Source organism: Jaculus jaculus, chromosome 10, assembly GCF_020740685.1.
Source record: "Jaculus jaculus isolate mJacJac1 chromosome 10, mJacJac1.mat.Y.cur, whole genome shotgun sequence".
NCBI classification, from domain to species: domain Eukaryota; kingdom Metazoa; phylum Chordata; class Mammalia; order Rodentia; family Dipodidae; genus Jaculus; species Jaculus jaculus.
In genome coordinates, this window is record NC_059111.1 from 13,558,009 (window position 1) to 13,585,920 (window position 27,912).

A 27,912-nucleotide genomic window follows, 5' to 3' on the forward strand; every position below is an offset into this window, starting at 1 on the left:
GGTACCCCAAGCGGGCCAGTTCCTCCAGCAGGGCAATTGTAACTTTCTTGCAGTCTGCTTGGTCATTAGCAGCCAGAAGGAGATCATCCACGTATTGGAGAAGAGTCACCTGGGGGTTGGAGGCCTGGAAGGGGGCCAAGTCTCGGTGGAGGGCTTCATCAAAGAGAGTAGGTGAATTTTTGAAGCCTTGTGGCAGTCTAGTCCAAGTTAGTTATCCAGAGATCCCAGAGTCAGGACCTTTCCATTCAAAGGCAAAGATAGGCTGACTTTTTTCATGTAGTGGCAAGCAGAAAAAAGCATCTTTTAAGTCAACAACAGTATACCAGTCTCTATCTGGGGGAAGGGAGCTCAAGAGGTGGTAGGAGTTGGGCACAGTGGGATGGAGGTCTTCAACTCTCCTGTTAATTTCCCTTAAGTCCTGGACAGGGCAGTAATCATTAGCATTTGGCTTCCGTACTGGCAACAATGGGGTGTTCCAAGGAGAGTGGCATTGTTTTCGAACCCCCAATTTTAAGAGTCTCTTTATGTGGGGTTTAATTCCTTCCCTGGCTTCAGAACTCATTGGGTACTGGCGTATTGAAACAGGCATGGCGGAACCTTTTAAGTTGATCATTATTAGGGGTTGGTGGGAGGCCAGCCCCATCCCAGCAGTTTCAAACCAAGCTCCGGGGATTTTAGTTAGCCAGACGTCAAGTTCTGGATTAATCTGGGGGCTTTCAAATAGTCTATGTTCATCTTCTAATTTCATGGTTAATATTTGGGTGAAGCCTCCATGTCGGTGGGTCACCAGTGGGCCTTTATTAGTAAAGGTAACTTGGGCTCCCATTTTGGTCAATAAGTCCCATCCTAATAAAGGGGCTGGGCAACCTGGTATTACGAGGAACGAGTGGGATACCCGGCCCACGCCCAGATCCACCGTTCTTCGGGTAGTCCATGAAAATTGTTGGCCCCCAGTGGCCCCAAGGACCCGGGACTTTTTGTCAGAAAAGGGTCCTTCTGGTTTCAGGAGTACTGAATGTTGGGCATCCGTGTTGACTAAAAAGGTAATAGGTTTCCCCTCCACCTTGAGAGTTACCCTAGGCTCGGGGAGGGGGTCAGAGACCAGTCTCCCCTAGTCATCATTCTCCAAATTGAGTATTCTTTTGGGCTTTCTTTTGGGGCAATCTTTGGCCCAATGCCCTTTTTCCTTACAATAGGCACACTGGTCCTTTTCTAGAGGTGCCTTGTTGCCCGGGAATGGTCCTTGTCTAGTTGTCTTCTGTCTAATGACTTCCTTATCATTTTTAACTAGGGTGGCCAGAATCTTGAGTCATATTTTTTTCATATCTCTTATCCCTTCTAGTTTCTCTTTCCTCTTGTACTTTTGCTTTTTTCTGCTCTTTCTCTCCCTTAGTTTCTCTCTTATTGTATATTTTTTCCACCTCTTTAACTATGTCTGACAGAGTATACCTCCCTAGGCCACCTAACCTTTGTAACTTTCTCTTGATGTCTGATGCAGACTGATCCACAAAACTCATTAATACTGATGCCCTCTGTTCCTCTGCCATTGGGTCGAATGGCGTATATCTACAATATGCCTCCATGAGGCGTTCGAGGAACATTGAGGGGAGCTCATTGGGTCCCTGTAGAACCTCTCGTACCTTGGCCAAATTGGTGGGGCATCTTGCAGCCCCTCGGAGACCAGCCACCAGAGCCTGGCGATAGACACGGAGATGCTCCCTACCGTCAGGGGTATTGAAGTCCCATCTGGGTCTGGTCAAGGGGAACCCATCATATATAACATTCTGGAGTTGTGTAGGACGTCCATTGTCTCCAGGGACATTTTTCCTAGCCTCGAGGAGAATGCGTTCCCCTTCCTCAGTTGTGAAAAGAGTCTGCAGCAACTGTTGGCAGTCATCCCAAGTCAGCTGGTGAGAGAAAACTAGGGATTCCATCAGAGCGGTTAATTTGGAGGGATCCTCAGAGAAAGGGGGTGATTGGCCTTCCAGTTATATAAGTCTGCCAAGGAGAAAGGCCAGTACTGAAGGGGCTGCAGGGGTACATGTGTAGGGTCTTCTCCTGGCCCTGGAATGGGGGGGGGGGTCGCAGCACTCTGAGTGGGAGGGCAGTGGCAGTGTCTGGGGAAAGAGCCCTCCTACTTCTGGTTCCCGCAGCGGGGCCCCCTTAATGGCCCAACTCAGGGAGGGCTGGGGGTGCAGTGGGTGGCTGAACAGGTGGATAGGGTGGAAATGGGTCCAGGAGGAGGAGATCGGGCTGGGTCTCCAGGTAGATCCGTGATGTCGTCTTTTTCTCCAATTCTGCAAAAAGAACCTTGGAGGGCCAATGGGGGCCCTTATTAGGGGGCTGTGGGGGAATCCAGGGCTTGATCCAGGCCGGGGGGTCTTGGATCAAGTCCTGCCAGGTGAAAATGTAGGGAATCTGGTCCAGGTGTCCTCCGCGTACCAGCAAAACAAGATGTCTGACTGCCTGAATAACTGTCAAGTCAAAAGTGCCCTCCAGTGGCCACCCTACATTAAATGTAGGCCATTCTGCAACACAAAAGGTTTGCCATTTCCTTTTTATCACCTCAACTGATAAACTATGTACCCTCTGCTTAACATCAGTCCACTGAGACAAAGTCAGGTCTAAGGGACTGGAAACAGTTTGTCCCATTGTGTTATGTGTAGAAAAATGATAGAAGAGTAAGGAAACAATGAACAATAAACAGACCAGGGTCAGGAAGAAGCGACCAAATTTTGTCTGCCACAAAAACGAAAACGATTCTGATGGCCCAAGTCTGGAGCCAGACAACACTTTCGCACAAATGTGGACCGGGCAGAGTCCACCAGATAGGAAGCCACCAAGCGTCCCTGGCCTTCCTGACTTCCTGAGGCATCCCCCAGGGCTGCAGGTTGTGGCATATAAATGCACGTCTGCTGTCCACTGTGTATGGCCCTCAAGGTGCCATGACACACCTGCGAAGCGAAAGTGTCTTTCCAGAATTCAGGGAAGAACAGACAAACAGAAAAACAGCCAGACAAATATACAGACTAGTGGACAAGGGCGCCTTCTTACCTCCGAGACCGTGAATGTGAGTCTGGGGTCTACTCGGATCCCGGACGAGCCCCCAAATGTTGGGACCCCTCCTCACGGAGGGACTCCAAGTCTCGGGAATCGAGCGAAACCCCAAAGACTGACACTGACACTTCTCGATACAATGCAGCAAGAGGTGTTTATTGAGGTACCAGTGCACCGGGGCTCAACAGAGTCCTCACGCAGGAGGGGTGAAGAGCCCTGAATAGCAACTTCACAGGGTTTATATAGGGAAAAAGCACAGAGCTAGGGAGGGGGTCTTCCTCAGGGGACTTTCCATATAAAGTGGATTCTGATTGGAGGAGTCCACCTGGCATTGCTTGGCTAGGCCAAAAGTGACCGCAGGCAGGGTGGTGGCTTCCTGGGTTCCAGGAAACAGAGACAGGGTTCGGGAGCTAGGCAATGGAGGAAGGTTCAAGAATAACAAGTCAGTTAGGTTCTCAGGGCAGGGTTTTCTCTTGCTTCAAGGTCCAGGGGCATATAGGTCCAGTATGCTTCTAGTAGCCTCTCTAAAATGGCCCCTGAGCTTTCCTCCTTCCCTTGTCTAACCTGTCCTACTTTAAATAAATTTGTGGGCTTCCTTGCAGCCTCTTGGAGACCCCCATCAGAATCTGACAATAGACTCTCAGTCTCTCCTTACCTGCAAGGCTGTTGGGATCCAGGTGGGTTAAGGGAAAGGCTCCATCCATGTCAAGACACAAACACACAGACACAGAAACAAATTTCCCAGGAAGTGAAAAAGAAACCAAAATGATGCTGACAGCAGCCTATCCCTGTGAACAGGCTTGGTTAGTATTTATCAAAACTAGAGTCAGAGCCAGGCGTGGTGGCGCATGCCTTTAATCCCAGCACTCTGAAGGCAGAGGTAGGAGGATCACAGTGAGTTCAAGGCCAACCTGAGACTACATAGTGAACTCCAGGTCAGCCTGGACTAGGGTGAGACCCTATCTCAAAAAAAAAAAAAAAAAAAACAGACTGGAGCTATCAGGCTCCTCCAACAGATGGGGGTCCAGAGCGTCCTCGAAACCCCCTACCCCAGAAGTGTTAATTAGCATGTTCGCCTGTCCTTCATGGGCCTCCAGATTGTGTCCAGACACTAGAACCAGATTTACCTGAAAAACAAGCAGAGCGGAGCAAAGACACTCAGTACAGAGGGGCGCCCCAACTCACTGATTGGCGGAGAACCAATTGCTCCCCTAGAAACACTCCACTATTGAGTCTGGGGGGGGATCCTCCAGCTACCCCAGATGATCTCCCAAATGTAAGGGTACGCAAATTGCAGAATACCCAGACTCAAATATACGTAAACACAAAGAGCATTTATTCTGCAGAATCAGCCAGCATGTGGGGGTCAAACATTCATACAAAATGGTGGCCCCCCAGAGGAGCACACAAACCCCTTTTAAACACAGCTAGAGGAATTCCATGCGTGTTAGGTCATCTTTAACGTGATTGGCTAGGCACGCAGCAGTTAACAGTTGTATGCCTTTGATTAGCTGGGATGAAATGCACAAAAGGGACATGTTTGGACATGCCTCCAGGAATGACTCAGGTCCCTGGATGGCTATCTTCCCAGCCACATGTCAGGGTCACTGTTGATTAATAGCCCACAAGTCTTGCCTGCCTCTCCGGGAAACTGAAACTTAAGCCTAGTTAGGGTGACATCTTAGTGAAGCCTATCATGGCATCAGTTTTGTCACTTCAAGTTAAAGGCTACCCTAAGAGCAGGTAATGAATTCAAGGTCAACTGAAAGACTCCAGAGGGAGACCCTCATTCAAGTCTCGGGAGAGCACGCACCCAAAGACACACAGGAGACTGAGCTTGCTGCAAAAGCATGAGCCTTTATTCAGGAAGACCAGAGCTCTGTCTGGGGTCAACACATCTCACGCAGGAGATAGAGGAATCGACCCGAGCATTTTTGGGTGCTTCTTTTTAAAGGGTTTCTTTAGCAAGGGCAGGAAGGGAAGGACTTACAAGGGTATTTACAGAGCAGGAAGAGTTAACCTTTGTTGCAACTTTACTGGTACATTTATGTCAACACACCTTATCTTTGCACAACTAGAGTTTAAGCCCCTGGTTAGGCTATCTTGGGAGACCGTTTCCTCATTCTTGTTTTTCTCGAAACTTGTTGGCCCAATCCATATCTTGGGCCACCTGCTGCCTATTTTTGTTTTACTCTTCCTGAAACATAAAGTTCAGGTTCCCCCTAGCTGTTTTGTAGCAGCCATCTGTTTCTTCACAAAGTTTATCTTAAAATTTTCTGTCCTGCCTTTCATTCCCCACTTCTTTTTCTGAATAGTTCTAATCCTAGAACTTTATTTCCGTATTGGTCTTTTTCCAGGGGGACCGGGTTTATTAACTCTAATCTTGGAATTAGGAGGACCAAATGACTAAATATCAGTTTCTTCTTGCCTTGGAAGGCCCCTGTATTGTTGTCTAAGTACCATGACCTGGACTGCACTCACTCGTTCCCTAATAAAAGCAATAAGTTTATTAATTATGCAAGGTCCAATTGTAAGCATTAGGAGCAGAACTATTAATGGTCCCATTAGACTAGAGAGCAGAGTGGTCATCCAGGGGGATTTGTTAAACCATCCCTCAAACCATCCTTGGTTAGCCTCCCTTTCCCTGTGACGTTTTCCTAGCCTTTCTCTGAGTTTGCTCATAGAGTCTCTGATAGCTCCTGAGTGATCTACATAAAAGCAACATTCTTCCTTTAAGGCAGCACATAACCCGCCTTCTTTTAGGAACAGCAAACCCAGATCCCTCTGGTTTTGTAAGACTAACTCAGACAAGGAGGTTAGGGACTCTTCCAAATTGCTAACAGATTTTTCTAAGGCTTGGAGATCCTCAGTAATGACAGCATGTAATTCACCAAGTCCTCTCTCTAATTGTTGTGGTCCTGTGATCAGGGCTGCGGTCCCTGTCCCCACACCGGCGGTCACCCTTAACCCAAGCAGGACTGCTAGGGTAAGGGATACAGGCTCCCTTTTGAGTCGGGTGGGTCGATAGTCATATTCATCGATGACTACTTCCTCAGGGTGGTAGTAAATGCGGGGGACAAGCTGGACCATGACACAGAAATGTTTAGACTGATCAAAGGCCATAGTGGAGACACAAGGGGTTAGTCCGGTATTGCATGCCCACCACAGATTATCCCCTGGCACCAGGTACTTGTTTATCTCTGTTTGGTTAAGAGTTACAGAAGAATTGCAGAGATGCTGATGGGTAGGAGGCACCTTACCTATACAGAGCCCCCTTCCAAACACTTCAGTCAGAGTGAGCTTATTTTGAGACCACCAAGAGCACTGTCCTTCAGAATGGTCAGAAATATTGAAAGTTCCCGTCAAGGCCAGGCCTTCATAGTAAGGGGGGCCTGATGACAAACAGAGCCAGCAGGAGGAGGTGGCTTCCGGGTTGGTGACATTGAGGACCTGAAAAGCTCCCTGCACCAGGTTAAATAATCTTTGTCCTGTCTCCACTGGGGGCTGATGGTGCATTCCCTTATGGGCCCCAGTAGAGATAGATGGGGGCTCCGGGACCACATTGACAGTGGTGGGGCCAGGCACAGGTTTTTGCAGATGCGGAGGTAATGGGGCTAGGGGGCCTTGCTCAGCCAATACTGGATTAGGTCCTATGGGCAATGATGTACAGCTTTCTATTTTTAGCCTTATAGTCATGAGGAGGCCTGCGTCCCTGCCAGACATGTAGAGGCGTAACCCCCATTGTCTCCCCTTGATCCAGTCTCTAGCCTTTTTCCCAGGTCCAGTAAAGGTTATGTTTAGAGGGTTGCATGTAAAACTTAGGCAGGGCCCTTGCCCCGTCCAGACCTCGGGTTTACAGCGGTGGCCACCAGGACTAAAAGGTCGTAGGCAGTGCCCTGAGGCCTCGGACCCTGAGCAATGGGATTTCTGGAGGCCTGGGGTCTCCTTTTCATAGGGGGATGCACGGTTAAGGGTAATAGCATCCCAATTGGACTGAGGTTTCCAGTAGGTAGTTCCAGTTGTTTCACATCCCCAGCTCTTACAAAAGTATTGTTCTGCCCCTCCACATTTGACAGCTGTACTTCGATCTCTCCCATTTCTGGGACAGACATAGATGTCATGCTTTCGGAGCTCAGCTCTCAGTTGTGGGTGACTACAGCCTAAATTTTTTCCCTCTATTCCTTTTGACGGGCAGGGGCAGCTCCCAGATAGGCATACCGGAGTGCTCTCCCTGGGGCCTACCTCAGGTATGTCCCAAGTTTCTAAGCCTGCTGCCAGCTGACAGAGATCTGGATACAGTGGCGGCCACCAACTCCAGGGGGGGGCATCTTTTGAGATGCTCCATATCACATCCCCGGTCTGGGAGATCACCTGCCAAGTCAACCTTTGGGGGGCATGTGGGTTGAAGGCATCACTTAGCTGGAGAAGGAGAAGCCACACGGCAAAGTCTAAGCTTGAGAGGATTGTCCGTCCTCTCAGCTTGCCATTCAGGGTCTGGCGGCGAGGTGAGCTCAGCATGAAATGCATGGATCCAGGCAGGTACCCCTTCAACCTTTATGGCTGTTGGTGTGGTCAGTAGGATGAGGTAGGGGCTCTTCCAGCGAGGTTCTAAATTTCCAGCACGGTGTCTTCTATCAGCACGGCATCTCCCACCTGGAACTTGTGGAAGAGCTTTAAATCTCCAACCTCATAAGCTGTTTTAAGTTGTTCCCAGGCCTTGTGTCTGACCACTTCAAGCGCTTTCATGTGGGCAAACAGAGATTTAGAGAAATTAGTGCTAGGGTCAGGTACCCCACCTGATTCAGTAAGTGGAGGTGGTCCCGCCAAAAGAGTTTCATAGGGGGTGAGTTTAAATTTCCCAGGGGTGTTTTGGACCCGGAACAGGGCAAAGGGAAGGAGGGCTGTCCAGTCTTTCCCACCGGTCTCCAGGGCTAATTTAGTCAAGGTCTCTTTTAAAGTTCTATTCACCCTCTCTACCTGTCCTGAACTCTGGGGCTTGTAAGCACAATGTAATTTCCAATTACTCCCCAGGTATTTGGCCAAACCCTGACTTACCTGGGCAACGAAGACAGGTCCATTATCGGACCCAATTACCTTAGGAATTCCAAATCTTGGGAGGATTTCTTCTAAGATCTTCTTGGCTACTACATTGGCAGTTTCAGTCTTGGTAGAATAAGCTTCCACCCATCCTGAAAAAGTGTCTATAAAAACTAGTAAAGGGCTGGAGAGATGGCTTAGCAGTTAAGCGCTTGCCTGTGAAGCCTAAGGACCCCGGTTCAAGGCTCGGTTCCCCAGGTCCCACGTTAGGCAGATGCACAAAGGGGCGCACGTGTCTGGAGTTCGTTTGCAGAGGCTGGAAGCCCTGGCGCGCCCATTCTCTCTCTCTCTCCCTCTCCCTGTCTTTCTATGTCTGTCGCTCTCAAATAAATAAATAAATAATTTTTAAAAAAGAGCATAAAAACTAGTAAATACTTATTGCCATATTTGGCTGGCTTAATCTCTGTGAAGTCAACCTCCCAGTAGGCTCCAGGTCTGTCTCCACGTAATCTCTTCCCTGGAGAACATTTTGAATATCCAGGATACACAGTGTTTTGTTACAGTTTCTAATAGGTCAGGGAGCCCCATCATGTGGTATTTAGAGGACTTACTCAGAGTCTTTAGATGCTTGGCCCCTAGATGAGTTAAATGATGTAAATTGGTCACATATTTTTTACCTTCTTCCTGGGGGAAGGACCATCTTTCCATCCTTTGTCTTCCTGACTCCATGATGTGTCTCAGATTGAAAACCTAATTTCTCTGTAAGTTGATGTTCCTCTGGTGTATAGTTAAAGTTGGAGTCCCAGTCAGTGATGCAATCACCTGTTTGTTCTATGATCATAATCTGAGGCCCCTGGGCAGCTGTCTTTGCTGCCTGGTCTGCCATTCGGTTTCCCCTAGCAATCGAGTCTTGTCCCTTTTGATGTCCTGGGCAATGGATTATGGCTACCTTGGCAGGCAGGTGGATGGCTTCTAAGAGGCTTAATATTTCTTTGTTTTTAATGTCTTTCCCTGCTGAGGTCAGTAGGCCTCTGTGTTTGTATATGGCCCCATGAACATGTGCAGTACCGAAGGCATACCTGATGTCCATGTAGATGTTGATGGTTTTTCCTTTTGCCATTCGCAAGGCCTGAGTTAGGGCAATGAGTTCTGCTGTTTGGGCGGAAGTCCCCTCAGGCAACCTGCTGGCCCAGACTGTCTGTTTCCTGACCACCACTGCTGCCCCGGCCATCCGTTTACCTTCGACCAGGCAGCTACTGCCATCAGTATACTAGTTTGGGCTTCGTGGCCAGGACTGATCTCGTAGGTCCTCTCGTAGTCCTGTTTCCTCGGCCAGGATGTCCATGTAGCGGTGCACTGGGGAGGACTCGTTTGCTTTGGGCAGCAGAGTGGCCGGGTTTAGAACAGCTGGGGGTGAAAAGGTTATTCTTTCCATTAGCAACAGACTTTGGTAATGAGTCATGCGGGCATTTGTCATCCATCAGTCTGGGGGCTGCCGGATTATGCTTTCAAAGGTATGGGGTGCAATTACAGTCACTGCTTGTCCCAAAGCTAATTTGTCAGCATCTTTGATTAAGAGGGCTACTGCTGCTATCGCCTTCAGACAGGAAGGCCAGCGCTGGCCACAGGATCTAATCTTTTTGACAGGTACGCAACTGGCCTCTTCCAGGGATCCAGAGCCTGAGTGAGGACTCCTCGGGCTTTTCCTGCCCTTTCATCAACATAAAGAGTGAAAGGTTTGGTTAGGTCCGGCAGGGCCAGGGCCAGGGCCATTAGCAGAGCCCGTTTGATTTTATCAAAGGCTTCTTGGTGGGTAGGGGTCCACTCAAAATGCCCCTTTTCTTTAGTCAGAGGATACAGGGGGGCCACTAAGGTGGTGAACCCAGGTTTCCAAAGTCTACTGAAGCCAACAGTACCCAGAAATTCTCTTACTTGTCTTGGGGTGGTTGGGACTGGGAACTGGATCACTGTCTTTTTTCTGGCCTCAGTCAACCATCATTTTCCTTCTTTTAAAAGTATACCCCAGATAGGTCACTTCAGATTGGCAGATCTGAGCTTTCTTTGCAGATGCCCTGTATCCCAACTTCCCCAGTTCAGTAAGCAAGTTTTCAGTACCTTGTTGACATTCTTGCCATGTGGAGGCAGCTAAGAGCAAGTTGTCCACATATTGTAATAAAGTCACCTGAGGCTTATTGGCCCTGAAGGGAGCCAAGTCCCAATGTAGAGCCTCATTAAAAAAGAGTGGGGGAGTTTTTGAATCCCTGGGGCAATCTTGTCCAAGGCAGCTGTCCCTGTTTGACCAGATTCAGGGTCCCTCCACTCAAAAGCAAATATGGGCTGGCTGTTCGGATGCAGTCTCGGGCAGAAAAAAAGCATCTTTTAAGTCTAGAACAGTATACCATTGCCGTTCAGGGGGCAGTGAACTGAGGAGGTTATAGGGGTTAGGGACTGTAGAGTGAATGTCCTGTATTCTTTTATTAACTTCCCTTAGATCCTGTGCCGGACGATAGTCGTTGGTGCCTGGCTTTTTGACTGGAAGTAAAGGAGTATTCCAGGGTGACTGACAAGGTTTCAGAATGCCCTGAGACATAAGTCTCTGTATATGAGGGCGGATGCCTCTTTGAGCTTCGTGGCTCATGGGGTACTGGCGAACTCTGACCGGTGTTGTATCTGCCTTTTGTTCTATTATAATGGAGGTCACCTCCTTTGCCATCCCCATGCCCCTGGTTTCAGCCCATGCCATGGGGTAATCAGTTAGCCACCGTTGGAGGTTGGGTCCAGGTGACTTTAGCTTTTGGCTTTCATAGAGGCAGTATTCCTCCTCAAGGTGGAGAGCCAGGACCACAGTGGAAGGGGTTTCCCAATCTATTTGCAGTCCCTTGGGGGTGAAGCAAATCTGTGCCTTTAGTTTAGTCAATAAATCTCTTCCCAACAGTGGCATGGGGCATTCTGGTATGACCAGAAACGAGTACATAACATGCCCTTTCCCCAAGTCCACAGTACGGTAGGTGGTCCAGGAATATTTGTTCTTTCCGGTAGCCCCAATTACCATAGTCTTTTTATTTTTTAATTTTCCCAATGGCTCTTTTAAAACAGAAAATTCAGCTCCAGAATCCACTAAGAAATTCATAGGAGTCCCCTCCACTGTCAAGGTTACCCTAGGCTCAGGGAGGTGGTCCGAGCCCCATCTTTCCTAGTCATCTTCCTCAAGGTGTAGAATCTTTGAGTTTGCTCCTTTCTTCTTGGGGCATTCGCGAACCCAATGTCCTTTTTCCTTGCAATACGCACATTGATCCTTCTCAAGGGGCTTCCTAAAGCCCTCAGGTCCCTTATTCCTTGTTTGCCTGTTGCCCAGGTATCCTGGCTGTCTAGGCCTTCCTGATCCTGATGCTCTTTCTTTTTCTCCTATCACTTTGGCCAATATCCTACTCAAGTTCCTTTCTTGTCTCCTTTCACGTCTATTTTCTCTCTATTCTGCCTCCTTTTTTTCTCCATCTTTCTTTTCTTCCTCTGTCTCTTATGATAAACCTTCTCAGCTTCCTTAATTATGTCTGTCAAAGCGAAATCCTGTAAACCCTCCAGACGTTGTAATTTCTTTTTAATGTCTGGGGCGGACTGCCCTATGAATGCCATTGTTATTACTGCCTGTTGACCTGGAGAAGTAGGATCAAATGGAGTATATCTCTGGTAAGCCTCCATCAAGCGTTCTAAGAAAACAGAGGGAGGCTCCGTAGGCCCTTGAAGGACCTCTTACCTTAGCCAGATTCGTGGGGCAGCAGGCAGCCCCCTGAGATCTGCCATTAGAGCCCGGCGGTAGACTGTCAGTCACTCCCTACCTTCAGTCGAGTTGTAATCCCATTCAGGTTGGGTAAGGGGGAATCCCATATCGATTTCATTTGGGAGCTGGGTAGGCTGCCAGTTTGGGCCGGGGACATTCTTGCGGGCTTCCAAGAGGATGCGTTTGTGCTCTTCAGTAGTGAAGAGAAACTGCAAAAGCTGTTGACATCCCAAGCGGGTTGATGAGAAAACATGAGGGAGTCCATCAAGCCTGTAAGGGTAGAGGGGTTGTCTGAAAAAGAGGGATGGTTAGACTTCCAATTGTAGAGATCGGCCTACGAGAAAGTCCAGTATTGAAGAAGTTCAAGAGCCTGAGGATTTGCGTTGGGGTCAGGGGGAGGACTAAAGGCTCTTAAGGGCAGGGCCACGGTTGAATCAGGCCCCTCAGGACTTCGGGCCCTCCGGCTTCTAGTCCCTGAAGCAGGGCCATCTCCTCCTCCTTCAGCCAGAGCTGGGGCGGGGAGAGCAGCGGGGTAAGGTGGGGGAGGCGAAATCAGGGCAGAGGGCCACTCGGGAGGGTCCTCTATTTCAGGATATATTTTGGGCTGAGCCGAGGGGTCCGGGGCTATTCGGCTTGGTTCTCTCGTGGCTTGTTGGGCCACTGCCAGGACTCGGGAGCCTGACCGTGGCGGGGGGTGGATCCAGGGCTTGACCCACACCGGGGGATCCGTCACTAGGCTCTCCCAGACCAAGATGTATGGCTGTTGATCTGGGTGAGAATGTGGTCCCTTCTTAAATAGCAGAGATAATGGTTAGATCAAATGTTCCCTCTGGCGGCCAGTCAACATTAAAGGTGGGCCACTCAGAGGAGCAGAAGGTCTCCCATCTACCTTTTTTAATTTCCACAGACAAGTCATGAGCCCTACTTCTAACTTCAGAGAAATGGGATACCATCAGAGTCAGGGGGGTCGTCACAGTCTGTCCCATAGTTAGAAACAAGAGTCTGCAAACAAACACACGATAGACTCTGACAAAAAAAAAAAAAAAAAAAAGAACAAAAAAACGTGGCGCCTCTGGTGCGTCCGGAACAAAAAGTCAAATTCAGATGGAAGAGGCCTCCATGGTTTCTCCCGAAGGAGAAAAACACGTTCCTCCTTCGCCAGATAGGAGACTGTCAGGCAACCCTGACTCTCCTCAGATCCTGGAGCGTCCCCCAGGATTGCAGCCTGTGGTCCCGCCAACCACCATTGTTAGGTCCTTATGGCCCTGAACAACAGCTGCCCAAACCAAAAGTAAAACATATCAGAGCAATAGAAATTATTCAGACAAGCGGCACCGCAGACACTCACACTTTTAAAAATTCTGCTTACCTCCAAGGGGGTCTCCGGAGTCCTGGGTAGACATGCAAATCCCGGACGAGCCCCCAAATAAAAGACCCCAGAGGGAGACCCCCCCCCCCATTCAAGTCTCGGGAGAGCACGTACCCAAAGACACACAGGAGACTGAGCTTGCTGCAAAAGCATGAGGCTTTATTCGGGAAGACCAGAGCTCTGGGGTCAACACTTATCTCACGCAGGAGACAGAGAAATCGACCCCGAGCCTTTTTGGGTGTTTCTTTTTAAAGGGTTTCTTTAGCAAGGGCGGGAAAGGAAGGTTTTACAAGGGTGTTTGCATAGCAGGAAGTGTTAACCTTTGTTGCAACTTCACTGGTACAGTTATGTCAACATATCTTTTCTTTGCACAACCAGAGTTCAAGCCCCCCAGTTAGGCTATCTTGGGAGACTGTTTCCTCATTCTTGTTTTTCTCGAAATTTGTTGGCCCAATCCATATCTTGGGCCACCTGCTGCCTATTTTTGTTTTACTCTTCCTGAAACATAAAGTTCAGGTTCCCCCTAGCTGTTTTGTAGCAGCCATCTGTTTCTTCACAAAGTTCATCTTAAAATTTTCCATCCTGCCTTTCACTATCATGGCATCAGTTTTGTCACTTCAAGTTAAAGGCTACCCTAAGAATAGGTAATGAATTCAAGGTCAAGCTGGGCTTGATTGAGACCTTACCTTGGAAAAAAAAAAAGTGGGGGAGACATTTAATCCCAGCACTGGGAAGGCAGAGATAAGAGGGACTATAGAATAAGTGTCAGGGTGGGATACAGTAAGACACCACCACAAAAGAGAAAAAAGAAAAAAAGGGGCTGGAGAGATGGATCAGCAGTTAAGGTACTTAACTGCAAATCCTAAGGACCAAGTTTTGATTCCCCAATACCCACATAAAGCCAGATGCACAAGGTGGCACATGCATCTGGAATCTGCTTGCAGTGGTTGGAAGCCCTGGTGAACCCATTCTCTCTGTGTTAAACAAATAAATAATTTAAAAAGAAGAAGAAGACTATTTCCCTTTGTATGTGCAATATATTAATATCTTGGTTTCTCCCTTTCTGGATACTTCTGATTTTTTTTTTTTTTTTTGAGGTAGGGTCTCACTTGAGTCCAGGCCAACCCCGGAATTCACTACGTAGTCTCAGGCTGGCCTGGAGCTCACAGAGATACTCTTACCTGTCTCCCAAGTGCTGGGATTAAAGGTATGCACCACCACACCTGGCTCCTGAATTTCTTGTGGGTACATTTTTTCTGACCACTAAGTATCTAAGATGCCATCCTAGGTCCTCTAACTCAATTCATGCACATAGCTTCCATACACATGTATTTATCTCTATACTTAGCTTCAACTTGAGGCTTCAGATCCTACTGTCCATTTTGTAGCTCACCAATGTCTCAAAGACACCTGTTAAGTCTTCATGTACAAAACTGGACTTGTAAAGTTTCTCAGTGCAAGTGAGTTACATCCAGCTATGCAAGGCAGTCATCTTCACACTTCCTTCTCCCATCGCAAAATACCCTGTTCAATTCTTTTTCTAATTATTCCTTAACTCTATTCCTCCCTATCTCAAAAACCAATTCCCAAACTCACCCCGCTACTCCTAGCTACTTCTGCCTCTTTACATCCATTATAGCTAGGTGAATCTTTGACAACAATGTAAGGCTGATCACATTAAAATTTGACTTAAAAATTTCAACTGTTTAAAGAATTTAAGCCACTGAATGGTTTAAACTATTTAAATGGGTCATTAGGCTTGGTTGACAAGTGCCTTAACTGCTGAGCCATCTCCAGCCAAGCTTGGAACTTAACGAGGTACAAACTATGTTAAGTATGGCAAAGCATGAAGTAGGCCTTATCAATAAACTGATTTTTCATAGTATTTTATAAAGTTAAGATGTTCAAATTGGATTTGAAGCCCACTGCACAAGAGGGAATTCATGGTTGGCACTAAAAACCTAACCAAAAGCCTGTGGCTGGGATGGTTATAAACTCTAGTAAGGAAACTGGTACTGCTGTCTGATTAAATGCATATATTATGCCCACCAAGCTTCCCTCTATTTATATTTATGCCCATATATTAATGCTGCTCTCACTTACTTTTTTTCCCCTGTGGATTTTTGAGGTAGGGTTTCACAGTAGTCAGACGCGTGGGGGGGGGGGTGCTTCTAGAGTTTGTTTGCAGGGGAATTTACTTAGTCTTAGGGTGGCCTTGAACTCAAGGCAATCCTCCTACCTCTGTCTCCTGAGTGCTGGGATTAAAGGCTTGGGCCACCACACCCAGCATTTTTTGTTTTTTGTTTTTCTTTTTTGGTTGTTTTGAGGGAGGGTCTTGCTCTAGACCAGGCTGACCTGGAATTCACTATGTAGTATGTATTCTCAGGGTGGTCTTGAACTCACCACAATCCTCCTACTTCTGCCTCCCCAGTGCTAGAATTAAAGGTATGTACCACCATGCCTGGCTCTCTCTCTCACTTTTGGTTACAGAAGCTTCTCTTTTCAGATGACAGTGACTACTAAGGAAACTCAAAATGTTCAGAAGAAATGACAGTGTTCAGCACTGAGTATCACACCTTCCAAGGCTCAGGGACTACTGCAGAAGAGGTGGTGGAAAGAATGTAAGAATAAAGGGCTGGAGAGATGACTTAGCAGTTAAGGCGCTTGCATGTGAAACCTAAGGACCCAAGTTCGACTCCCCAGTACCCATGTAAGCCAAATGCACAAGGTGGCACATGCATCTAGGTGTTTGTTTGTAGTGGCTAGATGCTCTGTTTCACCCATTCTTTATCTCTAAAATAAGAAATTAAGAGCCGAGCACATGCGTCTGTACTTCGTTTGCAATGGCTAGAAGCCCTGGCATGCCCATTCTCTCTCACTCTCTCAGTGTCTCTAATAAATAAGTAAAAATTTTTTTTAAAAAGCTCATATTCAAATCAAGGCAGATGCAGTGATGCAAGCGCACAATGTTGTACATGCACACAAGGGGACCATGCATCTGGAGTTAGTTTTCAGCCCCTGAAGGGTCTGGTGTGCCCATTCTCTCTCCCAAATAAGTCTTAACAAAAGGAAGGTCAGCAGCGGGAGAATGGAATGATCATGCTTTATTGTCTATAATTATGGAAGTTATCAATAAGGAAAAAGAAATCAGTGGGGCCTGAGGCACTGGGCAGGAGGCAGGGAGACCTACAGGCTGCTGTTTGCTTAGAAGCTCAGTAAAGGGGTTCCATCCCCAGGGAACTTTTGTTTGTTTGTTTGTTTTGTTTTATTGAGGTAGGGTCTCACTCTAGTCCAGACTAGCCTGGAATTCATTATGGAGTCTCAGGGTGGCTTCGAACTCATCGGGATCCTCCTACCTCTGCCTCCTGAGTGCTGGGATTGAAGGCATGCACCACCACACCTGGCCCCAGGGAATTTTTTAAAAAAGGAGAAAGTTTTAAGGGGGTGGAGAGATGGCTCAGCAGTTAAAGCACTTGCCTGCAAAGCCTAATGACCTAGGTTCAATCCCCCAGTACTCACATAAAGCCAGATGCATACTGGTGCATGCAACTGGAGTATATTTGTAGCAGCCAGAGACCTTGTCATGCCCAATCTCTATCTCTGTGCTGGCAAATAAATAAATAAAATATTGTTTTAAGAACTGGGCCTGTGCCTTTAATCCCAGCACTCGGGAGGCAGAGGTAGGAGGACTGCCATGAGTTCAAGGCCACCCTGAGATGATAGAGTTAATTCCGGGTCAGCCTGGAGCAGAGTGAGACCCTACCTCGAAAAACAAAACAAAACAAAACCAACTGGGCCTGGTAGCACATGTCTTTAATCACTGCACTTGGAAGGCAGAGGTAGGAGGATCGCCACACATTCTAGGCCATTCTGAGACTACATAATGACTTCCAGGTCTGCCTGAGCTAGAGTGAAACCCTACCTTAAAAAAAAAAAAAGGCAGTCTATTGGACTTGCCTGAAAAAAAAGTTATAATTTTTGAGTTAGAACTTAGGAAAGCAAACAGGTTCTGCAAGAAAGTACATCAAGAGAAAGGCTTCTTGGATACAGTACATTACTTCATTAAGGAAATAACTCTGCCCACCTCTTTTAGCTTGGGGTGACCAAGTGAATGACTGACAGGCTCCACCCAGGACCAGATCTGGTCAGAAGAGGAGTTTCCCTTTCAATTGTCACCCGAGAAACCAGAAATGAAGGATCCTTGCTTTAAAAGACCTCTAAGCCTGATGTCTGCATATTTACAACACCAAACCTTCTCAAGCTAGTCCTGGCTAGTCAATCTTTCTTTTTTTTTTTTTTTTTCAGAGGTAGGGTCTCGCTCTGGCCCAGGCTGACCTGGAATTCACTGTGTATACTCAGGGTGGCCTCAAACTCACAGCGATCCTACTACCTCTGCCCCCCGAGTGCTGGGATTAAAGGGGTGCGCCCCCACAGGCTGCTTGTGTAGCTAATCCTTCCTCCCACCTGTCACTTGTGGGTCGCCTTCAGGGCTAGAAGCCCCGGTACATGAAGGGCTCAGGAAGCCATAATAAGTCTCAGAATCATCAATAGGCCTAAGTTTCTGCTTCCCAGTGAAAGGCCCAAGAATCCAGAAGCCCAGAAATACTATCATGCTCCAAAAGGACCTTAAGCAGCCCCTGCATACCTCAAATTCCAGGCTCTACTCTTTGTTGGAAGTAAGTAAAGAATCCCTCTTTTCATTATATCAGAGCCCGCTCCTAATATAAAACTAGGTAAAAAGGGCCTGAGATAGCCCTCAAGGATGGGAAATGAGTAATGGAGTAAACCGCTTATTTGGTTTCTGTAAACAGCCCACACCATAAATCTTTGTAGCCCGCACTGTAAGTCGTAGCAACCTGCCTTAGACCACACTTTGCTACCCCCACCCAAGGACCCACACAAATGCTGACCACCAAGGTCATAGGAAACTGATTGGTCCACAGGGGGCTTGAGTAATTTAAACTAATTGGCTTAGAAACTATGGAGTGGCATAAACTGACTGGCTCGCACCACTCGGGCTCCTGATGTTAAGAAATAATTAGTCTTGGGCTGGAGAGATGGCTTAGCGGTTAAGCACTTGCCTGTGAAGCCTAAGGACCCCAGTTCGAGGCTCAGTTCCCCAGGTCCCACGTTAGCCAGATGCACAAGGGGGCGCATGCGTCTGGAGTTCGTTTGCAGAGGCTGGAAGCCCTGGCGTGCCCATTCTCTCTCTCTCTCTCTCTCCCTCTATCTGTCTTTCTCTCTGTGTCTGTCGCTCTCAAATAAATAAATTAATTAATTAATTTAAAAAAAAAGAAATGACTGGCCTAATGTACAGGCTCTGTTAGAAATCCTATAAAAACTGTCCCGTTCCTGCATTCGGGGCTCTGCAGTCCTCTACCCCTGCATGGTGTACTACTGTGGGCCCCAGCACGCTTGGAATAAAAATCCTCTAGCAGTTTGCATCAAGACCACTTCTCGTGAGTGATTTGGGGTGTCACCATATCGGGCGGGCAGAGCGTGGGGTCCCCGCTTTGGGGGGTCCTACACCAGCAAGGTCAGTTTCCTGATAAGGGGGAATAAACTATCTGCACCATAAGTTCCTGTGGTCATAGACAAAGTTTGCTTTAAATAAGTTTGTTTAAAGTTCCTCAAATACATATAACCAATCACAATAAAGGTTATCTAATCTGCTTGGAATTCCCCTAGCCCCCTGCCCACCAGCATCCTAAGCCTATCAGAAAAATACAAGTGCAGTTAGTGCTTAAATCAACCAATCACGTAACCATTCCCCTACTTCTCCCTACTTCTTCGTTCAAATCCCTATAAAAACCTGCACTCCCCCCCCCCCCTGCTGCTCAGGGCTCTTGAACAGATGCACTACCTTGGTGAAGTCAAGAGTCCGAGCTTAAGCCAGAATAAAGCTCTTTGCTGTTGCATACGTGTCTGACTCTCTCCGTGGTACCTGGGCATAACAGTGCACAGGCCAGCGCTGCACCGTGGGAAGGATGCGCCGCTCTGAGCCTCCAGGCAGGCAGCCCCGAAAACTCAACGCCTCCCACCTCAGTCCTCCCCCAGCCTTCTCTCCCGGCCCCCGCTACTCACCCACACTCTCCCGCCAGGCAGCCCGGCCTCCGGGACAGCTTCTCGCGAAGGCCGCTCTCACCCCACGCAAACGACACTGGCCACAGAACACAGGGGAATCCAGCGCCTGGCGGGAAAAGAACTCTCGGGGAGTTCTCGCGAGACTTGAGAACTTCCCGCCGGGAGAACAGCCCCGGGAGTTTGGCGCCAAACTGCGCACAGCCTGGGCGGAGCCCCAGAACGCAGCTCCGCGGCCACGGCCCCCTCGCGCAGCCCCGGCTTTGCCTGAAGCCGTCTGTTTTCCGCCCGTTAGAATTTCCTAGAGGAGTTCCGCCTGTCTGGTTTGTATGCAGCTCTCTGTTGTTGCTGTCCAGGCACTCTCTGAACTTTGGAAAACAGGTCTCCTGAGACTGCATAGTGAATTCCAGTCAGCCTGGGCTAGAGAGAGAGAGACCCTACCTGGAAAAAGACAAGAGTGGAACTCTTTAAAAATTTTTTTAAAGCCAATTTATTTACTTATTGGAGAAAGAAAGAAAGGCAGAGAGAGTGGGCACACTAGGGCCTCCAGCCACTGCAAACAAACTCCAGATGCCTGTGCCACATGTGTAGCTGACTTTCATGGGTCCTTGGGAATAGAACTGAAGGAAAACACCCCAGCAGGGGGTCCCCCCCCCCCCCCCGCGCTCTGCCCGGATATGACGACACCCCAAATCACTCACGAGAAGCGGTCTTGATGCAAACTGCAAGAGGATTTTATTCCAAGCGCGCTGGGGCCCACAGTCGTACACTGCACAGGGGTAGAGGACTGCAGAGCCCCGAATGCAGGAACAGGACAGTTTTTATAGGGTTTCTAACAAAGCCTGTGCATTAGACCAATCATTTTTCTAATATCAGGAGCCTGCAGGGTGTTGGCCAGTCAGTTTGTGCCACCCCATGATTTCTAAGCCAATTAGTTTAATTTGTTCAAGCCCCTCGTGGACCAATCATTTTCTTATGACCTTGGTGGTCGGCATTTGCGCAGGTCCTTGGGTGGGAGTAGCAGAGTGTGGTACCAGTCTCCTATGACCTTGGAGGTCAGCCTCTGCGCAATTCCTTAGGTGGGGGGTAGCAGAGTATGGTATCAGCCTCCTATGACCTTGGTGGTCTGAGGCAGGCTGCTACAGCTTATGGTGCGAGCTACTAAGGCTTACAGTGTGGACTGTTATGGCTTATAGTGTAAGGCTATTTACAGAAATCAAATAAGTGGTTTACTTCATTATTCATTCCCCATCCTTGAGGGTTATCTCATGCCCTTTTACCTAGTTTTATATTAGGAGCAGGCTCTGTTATAATGAGAAGAGGGATTCTTCACTTGCTTCCAACAGAGAGTAAAGCCTGGAGTTTGAAGTATGCAGGGAACCCGCTTAAGCTCTCCTTGGAGCGTGATAGTATTTCTGAGCTTCTGAATTCTTGGGCCTTTCAGAACCTGGGTCCTTAGGCTTGTCAGGCAGGTGCCTTGACTGCTAAGCCATCTGTCCAGCCCAAGAATGGAACTCTTTTGTTATTGTTGTTTTATTTATTAGAGACACAGAGAGAGAGAGAGAAAGAGAGAGAGAGAGAGAATGGGCACAGCATGGCCTCTGGCCACTGCAAAGGAACTCCAGACGCATGTGCCACCATGTGCATCTGGCTTATGGGTGGGACCTGGAGAATCAAGCCTGAGACGGGCTTCACAGGCAAGCACCTTAAGTAATAAGCCATTTCTCCAGCCCAAGACTGGACCGCTTTCAGCAATGGAGCTTACCTGATCTATGGTGCTTGCAGCTGCCCACAGTCTAGCACTCTACCTAGATAGATGGTCCAAGTTGGCCCTGGCTCTGCCCTCAAATACTGCAAACCTGAACCTGACCCTATAAAGGCTGTGTTTGGCCTCCTCCCTCTCTGTGTGAGTTTCTCTGGATTCTCTCTCATCCCTATTTGGATACGCCTGAGTGTGTTTTCCACTCGCCCAGTCTGGCTGGGTTGGGGGTGGGGAACAGAATACTGCTTCTTGGTCCAGATGTTTTGGGGTTTTTTTGTTGTTTGTTTATTTTTATTTATTTGAGAGCAATGGACAGAGAGAGAGAAAGAGGGAGGGGGGAGAGAGAGAAAGGAGGGGAGGGGAATGGGCTTGCCAGGGCCTCCAGCCACTGCAAATGAACTCCAGACGCGTGTGCCCCCTTATGCATCTGGCTAATGTGGGTCCTGGGGAATTGAGCCTCGAACCAGGGTCCTTAGGCTTCACAGGCAAGCATTTAACTGCTAAGCCATCTCTCCAGCCCCAGATGGTTTCTTGCTTGCCTCTGCTTCATAGTTTTGGGTAACTTCTCCCTTCATTACATATGATTTTCCTCTGGTCTCTGAATCTACCACGAGGTTGCTTTTGCTAACTCTAGGCCTGTTACCTGTGTAATTACTCTAAATTCAGGGTAACCATGGTTGTAATTCTCTTCATCACCCCTTTCTCCTCTGAATCTCCTGGTCTCTGCTTTGATACCCGCCCTTTCATTTTTCCTTGAACCTCACCATTTGCCCTCTTATTTAACTTCTTACACAGAATAGCACGTGGCAGATGTCATGCAGGTTTTCACAAAGTCTCCCTACAGAACTCCTAGATTCTGCTTTACACGTATTTGTAGCTCTAGACTCTACTTCATTTATTTTATTTTTTTTGTTTTCCGAGGTAGGGTCTCAATCTGGCACAGGCTGAACTGGAATTCACTCTGTATTTTCAGGGTTGCCTCAAACTCATGGTGATCCTCCTACCTCTGCCTCCCGAGAGCTGGGATTAAAGGGGACTCTACTGTAATCTCTATTTAGAAGCCTCAGTTTCTCTCAAATGAGCTTCCCACATGCTTGCAGCTTTCAGGTATCTTATTATGATCATTATTATTAACACCTTCCATGATTGTAAACAATATTCCATGGTAATGCCCTTCCTCCCCCCCACTTTCCCCTTTGAAACTACATTCACCTCAGTTTTTCTTAAATCCCTATCTCCTGTCAACAAATCGCATAATTTATGATTCCCTCCTAAGCAAACTTAATAATTCATAAGTTATCCTTCTTGAGTCCATCATTAGTAATTATCAAAGGTAGGACAGAACCTAAAACTTGGGATTCATAAATTCTGGAGGACCCCCCCTGGAACCACAGAATCCTGCATCAAAATGACTTGCCTCTGAGAAAGATTCAATAATAAAAAGATTGAGGAATGGACCCTGGGTCCCCAGCCCCAAGATCTTATGTACTTGAGGGTGCATGCATAGAGTAGCAAAACCTGAGGAGATAAACTAACCCTCACACTTCAGCCAAGCCACAGCTGAGACCACAGAGGAATTATTAAGACGAGCAAGAGTAATGTTCCTGGTTAGTGGTTAAGGTGTTTGCCTACAAAGCCAAAGGACCCAGGTTCAGTTCCCCAGGACCCATGTAAGCCAAATGCACAAGATGGCACAAGCATCTGTAATTTGTTTACCATGGCTGAAGGCCCAGGTGTGCCCGTTCTCTCTCTCTCTCTCTCTCTCTCTCTCTCTGCCTATTTCATCTCTCTCTCTGAAATAAGTAAAAAGAAATAAATGACGTTAAACACACACACACACACACACACACACACACACACACACACAGGACCCGGGCGTGGTAGTGAATGCTTTTAATCTCAGCACTTGGGAGGCAGAGCACTTGGATCACAGTGAGTTCAAGGCCACCCTAAGATGACATAGTGAATTGCAGGTCAGCCTGGGCTAGAGTGAGGGCCTACCTTGAAAAACAAAAAACAAAAACAAAAGAAATAAAAGAGCTGCTTCCATGGTGAACCTGATAATCAGCACCAGGGTGAAGGAGATAGACCCTGAAGATACTCAACACCTACCAAAGCAGAGATTCAGAGGCTCCTAAGTCCTCATCACTGAAGTAGACTTAAAACTTACCCACCACAACTGAGAAAAAATTTCTGGAAGAGGAGGCAGAAAGATTGTTAAAGCCACAGGTTGAGACATCATGCCCAGAGACATTCCCTCCTCTTCCCCCCACAAAAAGAACTGACTACTGTTCCCACAGTGCATTACCCACAACCTCATGGGGAATAACTGGAATCCCATTGAGGAGGGTCACCAGCAGAATGGGGGCAGGGATGACGGAAAAGAGGGTACCAACACATGATGTATCTATACAAAATATGTTGGTAATAACAAGGCTTAGAGAAAAAAATATGCATATGGCAAAGGGATTGCTCAGCTACTAAAGGTACTTGCTTGCAAAGCCTGACAGCCTGTGTTTAATTCTCCAGAACCTACGTAAAGCCAGATGCACAAAGTGGAGCACACATCTGGAATTCATTTGTACTGGCAAGAGGTCCTGGCATGCTCATATTCTCTCTGTCTCTCCTCTCTCCTTGCAAATAAATGAATAAAAATAAATTACAATAAATAAATAAATAAGCCGGGTGTGGTGGCGCACGGCTTTAATCCCAGCACTCGGGAGGCAGAGGTAGGAGGATCGCCATGAGTTCGAGGCCACCCTGAGACTCCATAGTGAATTCCCTGGGATAGAGTGAGACCCTACCTAAGAAAAAAAAAAAAAAAGATAGACGGTCACACTTTACAGTGTTGGTAGAGACCAGGAGTAAGGTAGTTTATATATTTTTAAATTTAATTTAATTTATTTATTTGAGAGAGAGAGAGAATGGATGTTCCAGGGCCTCCAGCTGCTGCAAATGAACTCCACCTTGTGCATCTGGCTTCCATAGGTCCTGGGTAATCAAACCTGGGTCCTTTGGCTTTGTAGTCAAGCACCTTAACTGGTAAGCCCAGGCTGACCTGGAATTCACTATGTGGCCTCAGGGTGGCCTTGAATTCACAGCAATCCTCTTACCTCTGCTTCCCAAATGCTGGTATTACAGGCGTGTGCCAACATGCCTGGCACTTTCTTTTATTGTTTTTTTTTAAATTTTTTAACTTTTATTTAATTATTCATTTATTGGTTTTTTTTTTGAGGTAGGGTCTCACTCTAGCCCAGGCTGACCTGGAATTCACGGTGGAGTCTCAGGGTGGCCTCGAACTCATGGCGATCCTCCTACTTCTGCCTCCCGAGTGCTGGGATTAAAGGCGTGCGCCACCATGCCCGGCTTTTTTGTTTATTTATTTGATAGAGAAAAGGAGGGAGAGAGAGAGAATGGGCGCACCAGGGCATCAAGCCACTGCAAATGAACTCCAGATGCATGTGCCACCTTGTGCATCTGGCTAACGTGGGTCCTGGGGAAACAAACCTGGGTCTTTTGGCTTTGTAGGCAAATGCCTTAACCACTAAGCCATCCCTCCATCACTCTTTTATTTTTAAATTTATTTATTTAAGAGAAAGAAAGGCAGGTAGAGAGAAAGAGGCTGGGTGTGGAGACACACGCCTTTAATCCCAGCACTGGGGAAGCAGAGGTAGAAAGATTGCTGTGAGTTCAAGGCCACCCTAAGATTACATAATGAATTCCAAGTCAGCTTGAGCTAGAGCAAAACCTAACCTTAAAAAATAAAAATAAAAGAAAGAAAGAGAATGGGCATGCCAGAGCCTCTAGTCACTGCAAATGAATCCCAGACTCATGTGCCACCTTGTGCATCTGGCTTTATGTAGGCACTAGGGAATAGAACCTGGGTCCTTAGGCTTTGCAGGCTGGCACTTTAACTGCTGAGCTGTCTTGCCAGCCCTTGGGTACTGTCTTGCTTTGCTACATGTGTGATCTGTCTTTTAAGCTCAGAGTCCTTTCCCATCTCAGTCTTCTCTGACCCCTATGTGAGGGAAGTCTTTTGCCTTGCTCTCTAAAGTGTGTGTGTGTCCAGACTTTTCCCTCTGTGAGGGGAGATTTCAACCCGTCTCCCTCCCCCTCCAAAAAGGTTAGAGAACCTCTTTTTGGCATGGGCTTTTCTGTTAGCTTTCCCTCTGGAATCTAATTCCACAGAAACAAACCACATAATTCAAAGTTTACTGTTCCCCGAGTCCTTAATTGTCAACTGTTTTTTTTTGTCGTTGTTGTTGTTTGAAGTAGGATCTCACTTTAGCCCAGGCAACTCTTTTTTTTTTTTAACTTGGATAAGGACCCAAAAATTGGGATCCACTAGCCTGGGATCTCCTGCACCTTTGTGGAATTTAATCCCTCCCTGGACCTCAAAATCTGTATCACAATGTGTTTGCCTGTGTAAATTCCATCCTCTTCTCAAAGCTTCCAGATTACAACAGCTTGGTGGTGGCTCATTTTCAGTTTCCTGCCTGAAGTCTTTGCTGAGGACAGGATGCTGCAAGAATTTCCCAGGGACTAGAAAGAAAGCTTGATTGAGGAAGAGGGAGGTGGGGGCAAGGGTGACTAGGATCTCAGTGGCCTTGAGGAAGGCGGAGATATGACAACCAGCAACCTGAATGTCCTGGGACAGGGGGCTGATATCTGTGTAATTTCAGAGCAGATTTGATTCCCCTCCTCCCCCCCCCCCCCTCCCGAGGTAGGGTCTGGCTCTAGCCTGCCCAGGCTGATCTGGAATTCACTATGTAGTCTCAGGCTGGCCTTGAACTCACAGCTATCCTCCTAGCTTAACCTCCCAAGTGCTGGGATTAAAGGTGTGTGCCACCATGCCCAGCTTCAGACCAGATTTGAGAACAAGAATATCCAGGATCCCAAAGGATTCCTTCTTCTGCTGCTGTCTTCTGGGAAGCTGGTATGTCCCCAGCATATCTTCTGTCGTTGTGCTACCAAAGAATGGGAGGCAACTCCCAAGGCACCACGTCTGCACCAGAACAAATCTCCTTGCGCACTCTCCTCCTCCCCACAAAAGGTGTGGGGATCTGACATCCTGTCTGGTTTAAGCCACATCCTTAGCAACTGAAATCACATCGCTCCCAACCTTGCTGAGGTGTCTTTTCCTTTAAATGAAGGGCGAGTGACCATTAAAACTGGTTCCCAAAATAAACCAGCGGTTTCATTGTGATCCAGAATGTATGACCTCAGGAACTGAGGAAGCGGATGCAATTCCTGGGTTGGGGGTTGGGGACCCTGGTGTCACCCTTCACACTTGACTCTTCACTCACTCAACAGAAGGCAGCTGCCAAAAGCTGGAGCTTTAAGACCCGGACAATGGCTGGAGATGTGGATCTATTGCACAGGACTTACCTAGTAAGCTTGAGACTGTGGGTTTGATTTCCCACCCCACACCAAAAGAACAATGGGGAGGGGACCACCAAATACCTAGAGGCCAGACAGGGTTACAGTGAGTTCCAGATCAGGCCTGGGCTGGAGTGAGACCTTGCCTCCAAAAACAAGAAAGAAAAGAAAAAAATATGCCAGCTGTGTTGTTGCCACACTCCTATAAGCCTAGTATTTAGGAGGCAGTGGTAGGAGGATCACTGAGTGAGGCCAGCCTGGGACTACATAGTGAGTTCCAGGTCAGCCTGGGCTAGAGGGAGACCCTACCTTAAGAAAAAAAAAAAAAAGCAAAAAAAAAAACAAACCCCAAAAATAAAAATAGTGGCTGGAGAGATGGCTCATCAGTTACAGGTGCTTGCTTGCAAGGCCCTAAGGACCAGGTTCGATTCCTCAATACCCATGTAAAGCCAGGTGCACAAAGTGACACATGCACCTGGAGTTCTTTTATAGTGGCTGGAGGCCCTAGTGCGCCCACACTCACATTCTCTTTGACTGCCTCTTTCTCTCTATTGAAAATAAATGAAAATATTAAAAAGCCAGTCATGGTGGCGCACACCTTTAATCCCAGCACTCAGGAAGCAGAGGTAGGAGGATCACCATGAGTGCAAGGCCACCCTGAGACTATATATTGAATTCCAGGCTAGTCTGGGCTAGAGTGAGACCCTACCTCGAAAAACCAGAAACAAAATAAAACAAGACAAAAAAGCAAGCAAGTATGCAAGCTTTGAGTTCACACTGACACTGTTAATTCCAGAGGAACAATCTCATTACTTGTGTATGTATTTTAATTTTCACTTGTCTCTATTATGCTTAATGTGTCCATTATTATTATTATTATTATTATTATTATTATTATTTTGTTTGTGTTTTTGAGGTAGGGTCTCACTCTAGCCCAGGCTGACTTGGAATTCACTATGTAGTTTCAAGGTGTCAAGTAGCCTTGAACTCACAGTGAGCCTCCTACCTCTGCCTCCCCAGTGCTGGGATTAAAGGCGTGCACTACCATGCCTGGCGTGTCTAATTAGTTGATTCATCATGCTGCCATAACCTACCTCCCATCTAAGCTGACAGGCCTCCCTCATTTGATGTTTTTCTCTTCCAACTTGGGCTCTTATAGTGAAAGTTCCCTCCTAAGGCTTCCTGAAAACCCTCAGCTTTGCCTGAATGAGACTGTTTCAAAAACAAACAAACAAAAACAAATAAACAAAAAACAAACAAACAAAAAAAGGGGTGGGGTCTGGAGAGAGGGCTTGGCGGTTAAGGTGCTTGCCTGTAAAGCTAACAACGCGGGCGGCCAGGGTTCAATTCCTCAGTACCCATGTAAAGCCAGATGCACAAAGTGGCACATGCATCTGGAGTTCATATGCAGCAGCTGGAGGCCCTGGCGTGCCCATTCTCTGTCTCTCT

General features: G+C 47.5%; 1 protein-coding gene across 6 annotated transcripts in view; it reads right to left on the bottom strand.

Annotated features, from left to right (window-relative positions):
* Tipin (TIMELESS interacting protein) overlaps positions 1-20,083 on the bottom strand; it is a 38,474-nt gene extending 18,391 nt beyond the window's left edge. For 3 of the 6 annotated variants that reach the window (XM_045160678.1, XM_045160680.1, XM_045160677.1), the window contains exons 1-2: positions 20,024-20,083; positions 19,326-19,431 (exon numbers count right to left, since the gene is read on the bottom strand). Coding sequence is in view for 3 of the 6 variants with exons in the window: in XM_045160674.1 (XP_045016609.1) it covers positions 5,464-7,584 (2,121 nt within the window). In the remaining 3 variants the exon portion in view is untranslated. Of the gene's footprint in view, positions 1-4,894; positions 7,797-11,848; positions 12,143-19,325; positions 19,432-20,023 lie in introns of those variants that run through there. The other 3 variants (XM_045160674.1, XM_045160676.1, XM_045160673.1) reach the window with 3 other exon arrangements.
* Between the last annotated feature and the right edge of the window lie 7,829 nt (positions 20,084-27,912).